Raw genomic sequence first — 6,841 nt, forward strand, 5'->3', positions numbered from 1 at the left:
TCGTCTTCGTGGGGAAATGTAGCAATATGCGTGCTGTACACATGCCGATATAATGTTGCATAAAATATTGCCTGAATGTTGATTTGATCGAACATTTTGTCCACAATAAATACTTACACATTTAATGGTGGATTTCAATAACGATCAGGGATTATGATACGTAAGTTAAATTAGCCTACTTTAGGAAGGAATACCCAATTTACATTATCTAGAAAATAGGCGTCATGTCACGCCATGCTTAATTATTCCTAAATTTGAAAAGAGTAAATATTTTTTGGACATCTAAGAATTCTGCTATAATAAAATACTTTCAGGCTCGAACGTCAAACACCCATATACACTGTATGTAAGAGAGAGAGAGAGAGAGAGAGAGAGAGAGAGAGAGAGAGAGAGAGAGAGAGAGAGAGAGAGAGAGAGAGAGAGAGAGAGAGAGAGAGAGAGAGAGAGAGAGAGAGAGAGAGAGGGGGGGGGGGGGGGGGGGAGAGAGAGTTTGTGTTCAGCATTCACATTGCTTTATTTCACATTTCAGAGTTAAATACGTATCGTAGGGATGTATGGATCATATTATTGTGGCTTTAAAAAAAAATGCATATGTCTGTTATGATGGAGATGAGCTTACTAATATGTAAATTGTTAAAGGGCTTCCTTCTTTAATTAATATTTTTTCATATTTTCAACCATGAAAAAATAATAATTGTGAATTGTTCAATTATTTTAGTAAAGGTTTGCTAGAATTAATAGACTAACCCTGTTTTTGATTACCTGATTTTGAAATTGGTTCACAAATGAGGGTGTATTAATTTATTCACGTTACTGTCCTAGACTTCTATAATAATGTCACACACTGCCACACACCAATACAAGTAGGCTATCCAATAAGTTGTGGTAGCATAGAAAATGCTGATGCATGTTTTAAACTTTTCTCTCAATGCCTTCTTTCAATCTCTTTGATTGTGTAGCCGGCATCTCTTATTGATTGTTCAGTACCTTGTCTACCAACTGTCATTTTTCAAGTGTGCTATAACCTAAATAAACTGGAACTCCAATTTTAACTTCTCTTTCGTTGAAGGACCCAGAACCCACGTTGGTCTGTTTCTTTTTACTTTATTTAGTGAGTTTGCTAGTGTAAGGCCATGTTGTAATATGAATGAGGTAAGGCTTTGCAGTATGAATGCAGTGCCCACCAATCTTAACACCTTGACCTTGATCACTACCAGGGGCGGTTCTAGACCAAATTTCATGGGGGGGGGCAGACTGGGGCCAGTTGTTTTGTTGGAGGGGCACATTGAACCAGGGCCGCAAAATATTTAGTGTAGTAAGTAACGGCATCCAAAAACACAATATACAATAATTGGCTTTTTCCCGCTACAACATTTATTTCAGTAGCATAGTATTAAGTGTTTCCTTCAGTTACAGCAATTGTCAATATTATACATTTCAAATGTTTCATTGGTTAAGGCAATTGTCAATATTACAACATTTTGGGTTTCCTTCACTGACATCAAACCACTCATACATCAACAACAGCAATAAAGTCAGTATGATATATTCTAAATCTCAAGTTCCACCTTGTGCGTCAGTGCCACACCATCGCAAGCAATCGACCCCCGTCCGGACGGAGGTAAAAAAAGTTTGGAGTGGGGGCCACTGGGGGGTACGAGCTCAGTTTTATGGGGGCACTGGCCCCTGCTGCCCCCCCCCCCCCCCCAAGAACCGCCGATCACTACTATGAGACGATCTTCAATTTGTATTCAGTTCCACAAGGAATATGAACATCTTTAAATGTGGAGGTCAGTACAGAAATATTTAAGTATGCTTCAATAAGTAAGTCTCCTGTAAGATACTACATGGATCTGAGGTAAGCAGACCTGACACACTGAGAATAGCTGATTGAAGTTTCCACTCAAAAGAAACTCTGGACACTCCCCAGGGGATTTCCTCATTTGACTGTAGTTCATATTGCCACCACAAGATGACGACAATTTTAAACGTGGTTGAAAGAAGGTCAAACAGGCGATACATAATGCCCTGATTATTGGCATTATATTCCTGCGCCTTGTGCTATATATTTAATTAGCTGTTGACAGTTTCGAAACGTGTGCGCTGAGAATGCAGATGCTCTTGATCCCAGCTGTAAAGTAAGACGTTCTTGTCTGACCACATCTGGTCAAAGCGTGTGTTCCAGGCGATCCTATGTAGTAGGCCTACTGATGAGCTATGACAAAGCAAACATGGGGTCGTAGGCTGTGATTTTTTTAAATTTATATACATATATATATGTATATATATAGACCTATATGAATGCTGGCTACATACTACTAATGCAGTAAGCGTTCAGTAGGCGTCCACAGATCCACAAGCAGGCGGTGGGACCACCAGGGCTTGCCCTCTCCCTCCAGGACTTACACAGATACAGTCTATGTTTTGGACCGCGGACCAGCCTTGGCAGACCATTTTAGAGAGGATAATAACCTTTCATACCTAGAACATATTTTCCTAATAAATTATTAACATCTGGGTACTTGATGTTGCACCTTGTTATTAATATGTATTGCATGTCTTCCATCACCAGAATTTGAAATGTAGGCCTACATATAAATTAAATTAGTGTCTTGTGTTTTGGATGTGTTGTGGATTTTATATGACGCTTGGTGAACCTACATCGAACCAGCTGCTGTCAAACATGTTTGCACATATGTCGAATCTAGCATTTGAATCTGTATTTGCTACTATTTTAACCGTAAAATAAAGCGGGCAGTTCATTTTTTTGCATAAACAATTCACCGTTTTAAACTACTAATGGCAACATATTTTTGACTCAAACGGCCATGATTCTTTGGGCGGATTACGATTCTCGGCGTGCGTCTGTCGTAGACGGTCGTAGCAGAGTAGACACACTGGACTGTAATCGCTATACACGGGCGGCTGAGCGGTGTTGGTTTACGGTAAGTTCCTTCGATTTAAACCCTCATATGAACAATGAATGGATATATAATGCAAATAAAATGTCTAATGTTTCGTACGACCATTTAACAAACGGGAGCCAGCAGAAAGGCATAGTCCGGGTGCACCGGTACCAGTCGGTCACGCCTATGTGTGGTACCTGCAGCGGACTGGACAGTGAGCACGGGCCCGGAGGAGAGTCAGCGAAGAAGAGGCACAGGGGAGGGGGACACATAAACACTGAGCACACAGGATATTTTTAGAACTCCGTGGAAAAAGTATATACTAGCAATACAAATATCGCAATTAACTCGTGTCCGAAATGGTTGTCAGGCCCGTGGAGTCTGTAGCTATTCGTGCTATATGTTTTGTCAATGGGTTGATTGGGACCTCTGGAAACGCTCTTGATCTGGTCAATGTTAGCAAACGAGCTAGCAAATACGCTAGTAATAACGAGATGTCAATGACTTTTAATCTTTCCGTAGTGACTGGCTTGATTCCCCCTCGGATTTTATCAGTAACTTATGCGGGTTTGTTGATGACTTGCCTGAGCTTTTGTTTTGTCGATAATATCAAGATCAGCGCGTGGAACTGAAAAAACCTGACCCCATGGTTTATTTGTAGCCCCCATGGCTCACACACGGTGTAACATGTCACTGTCATTAGCTGTGTCACCAAACGGACCAAAGAAGGCCCGCGTAACTCAATATGCTCATGCTTGCACGCCTGGGCGAATAACGCAAACAGAAGCCAATGTATTGTGAATACAATATCCACTACTAGGATGCACAATCGCACTTTCCTTAGTCTACAGCACTTTTGATTGTGTTGCGTCAGTGTTGCCCTGCTGTTGTGAGTTGCATACCATGGCTTTTCTTGCGACCGCACCCCCTTTCAAAATTCCAGAGAAGGCATACGTTACAATGTATTTTGACAGTTGGCTGAATTTATTATATCAACAGAACCTGCCAATCTTTTCTTAAAAATTACCAGTCAGTATTTCCTATTTATTACCAGTTATTATCCTAATTTACACCCCCAGTGATGTAAACAATAACACATACATATTACAATACCATACAATAACATATGCATGTATTATTTGCCATGCATTACATTATACGTTTTACAAAAGTGTTGTTGATTTTGTTGAAATCTATGTTATTGTTCAAATGTAAAGATATATTGTTTACATTGTTGATCACAATGTTTTTTTTTATTATGCCTATACCTTATAAAACAAAAAGAAAAGATCTGCTCAGGAGAAACCTTCACCTGATTTCCCTGTGTCTGTCCAGTGCCGGCTGCAGGTTGATTCAGGATGGGGGAGAAACCTCTATGGGAACAGATAGGATCAAGCTTTGTGCAACACTACTACCAACTTTTTGACACTGACAGAACGCAACTCGGATCAATATATGTGAGTTTTGAAAACGATCAATATATTTTTTTACCCATTAAGTATTCTTCTGATTTGCTTCTCGGTTGTCCTTTTCAGCCACTTGACGAATCAACATTCTCATCACAAAAAACATGTTGTTTGTCTTAAGGTTTCCATCTATTTCACAAATGATCCTCCTAAAATTATGTTGATACATATTAATACAGACACAGGTTGCTATACTGAAAGGTATAATATATTGCATCTTCAAATTCTAAATACGACTAGATGTATAATGTTGAGTTGTGTACATTTATTATCCCCAATGTTTCAAACAATGCTCAAACAAAGAAATCTTCGGTTTTATTCAACCACAGACAGGCAACATTTGGTTGCCTGTCAATGGTATCAAATCCCCTTCCTCCCCTAAATTCCTGGGAAACAGTAATCCATTAGAGACCTAATTTATTGATATGATATTTCAATATAAGTTTAGTTTATGCTACAGCATAAGCTGATAGCTTGTGCTACTATGAAACGTCTCTCATTCCAGTCACCAAGCTAGTGTGTAATATAACATTGTTTTGTCCTTGAACATGATTTCTGAGCGAGTCTGTCGTATATATTCACTGGCAATGGTGGTGAAGAAAACAAACCGCCTACTTCACAACGTCATCAAACTACGTATTTTATTATTATTTTGGTTGAGACATTACATATTATACATGACCTGTAAGGTATAGTCTTCTTGAAGATGCTCTATGTCTATATGGCAAAGGCTCTAGATGTTTTTTCTGCTCTCTCCTGATTGTTAAAGCACATCCTCTGAAATAATTGTTCTGGTGCTGAAAAGGCGGATATGAACCTTGTGTGATACACTTCTAATGTTGTCTTACTTGTGTTTTCTTTCTTTCTATTTCACCTCCGTTCCCTCCAGATTGATGCATCATGCCTTACGTGGGAGGGACAGCAGTTCCAGGGAAAAAGAGCAATTGTTGAGAAACTCTCAGTGAGCTTTTTTTTTTATATGTCAAGTCACGTGTTTATATTATAGGTATGGCAGGGCAAAGGGTGATTGCTAATAAGCAGAAAAAAAAATAAACATATGATTTTATGCATCTGCTATTTTAATGTAGGTATCACTTTTGCAACATCCAACCATTACTATTCATTAGTCTTGTCGTTTCAGATTAACATTATATTTTGTGTTCCAACCCCGATTCTTATGTTCTTTAGAGCCTGCCCTTCACAAAAATAGCCCACAGTATAACAGCACAGGACCATCAGCCTACCCCAGACTGCTGTATCCTGAGTATGGTTGTAGGGCAGCTAAAGGTGAGCAACACATTGAGCATGATGCTGACCAACAGCCCGGTTTCATGGTTCATAAGTACTCTTTCTCAGGTTGAAACTAGTCCTTAAGCATTTGTTGTCAGTCTTTGATATTGAGGTTGTATTATACATTTGTATGCAATATTTTTGGCAAAGAACATATTGACAGTGAAATTAAAATGGACTTTTTGCAAATGTCCACTGCCATATTATTGATCAACATATTTTTTATTTCACAAAGAAGACATTCAAATAGCCAATTTGTGTATATTTTAAAGCAAATCCTGTAAGATGTTGATGTTAACTTGCTTGCCTGTGTATTTGTTCACAGGCAGATGATGACCCCATCATGGGATTTCACCAGAGTTTTATCCTGAAAAATATTAATGATGCATGGGTGTGCACCAATGACATGTTTAGGCTGGCGCTCCACAACTTTGGCTAAAGGGCATCACTCACCCCTGACGAGTGGGTACGAGTGCCCTCTCAAGGTATGGGAGGCACAGAGGAGCGAAGGGGGGGAGGAGAATCGAGGGGTAACTCTTCCCTCCCTCCCTCCATCTTATTCAGTCCTGTTTGACAAACACCCGGATTCCTGATGTCAATCACAGAACTTGCTGGTGGACATTTTTTAACCACCTCATCAAGTAGAATTTCTTTGGGAGCTGGCTGAAAAATCAGATACCGCTGTCTGCCCCTCCACTGATCTGCATGACGCTGGAAGCCCTCATTACATTATCTACCGTCAAGCCAGAGCAGAAAGACATTTGCTAGCTTAATGACGCCATTCACTGACTTGGTTAAATTCTACTCTGTTCCTACTAAGCTGTTTTTCACTTGATTCTGCTAAAGAGCTGTTGATTGATGATGATCTGTGATGATTTTAAGAGACGCTACTCTTCAGTTCACACATCTTTTGGGTTCATTTTAGGTAAGTTGTGTGCATTTTCACGCATCTAAGTAGGTTCTATAACTAACCCTTATCTTCTTAAAGATGGATACATTTGCCATGATTCATGTTGTCAGGCTTTGATTAAGCTATCCAAAGAATAATGAAACTTGACCCCACTTTGTCTTTTGCTTTGATACTCGCTTAGAGTAAGATGAATATCACAGCCATGTCATACAATAAAATCTGGACTATTTCGTAATGTTGTGGGGATGTGTCTTTTCCATGGAGTAAAA

The 6,841-nt window shown here is 39.5% G+C and overlaps 1 protein-coding gene across 2 annotated transcripts; it reads left to right on the forward strand.

Moving 5' to 3' along the window:
- The first annotated feature begins 2,783 nt into the window (after positions 1–2,783).
- nutf2 (nuclear transport factor 2) lies at positions 2,784–6,807 on the forward strand. Of its 2 annotated transcripts, none has more exons than XM_060060909.1 (5): positions 2,784–2,945; positions 4,242–4,363; positions 5,262–5,333; positions 5,561–5,659; positions 5,988–6,807. In XM_060060909.1, exons 2-5 carry the CDS (start codon positions 4,265–4,267, stop codon positions 6,099–6,101), a joined length of 384 nt encoding a protein of 127 aa, XP_059916892.1. In that variant the 5' UTR covers positions 2,784–2,945; positions 4,242–4,264; the 3' UTR covers positions 6,102–6,807. The 2 variants fall into 2 exon arrangements, with proteins under 2 accessions (XP_059916892.1, XP_059916893.1); XM_060060910.1 differs by lacking the exon at positions 2,784–2,945 and adding an exon at positions 3,006–3,221.
- The last annotated feature ends 34 nt before the right edge of the window (positions 6,808–6,841 follow it).

This window comes from Gadus macrocephalus, chromosome 9 (assembly GCF_031168955.1).
Source record: "Gadus macrocephalus chromosome 9, ASM3116895v1".
Taxonomy (NCBI): domain Eukaryota; kingdom Metazoa; phylum Chordata; class Actinopteri; order Gadiformes; family Gadidae; genus Gadus; species Gadus macrocephalus.

What these genes read in the sequence shown, in the direction of transcription:
- nutf2 (XM_060060909.1), top strand. Translation starts at nt 4,265, where the DNA reads ATGGGGGAGAAACCTCTATGGGAACAGATAGGATCAAGCTTTGTGCAA. An exon ending in CAATTGTTGAGAAACTCTCA is followed by an intron (nt 5,334 to 5,560) that starts GTGAGCTTTTTT and finishes TATGTTCTTTAG; the next exon opens with AGCCTGCCCTTCACAAAAAT. An exon ending in TGGTTGTAGGGCAGCTAAAG is followed by an intron (nt 5,660 to 5,987) that starts GTGAGCAACACA and finishes ATTTGTTCACAG; the next exon opens with GCAGATGATGACCCCATCAT.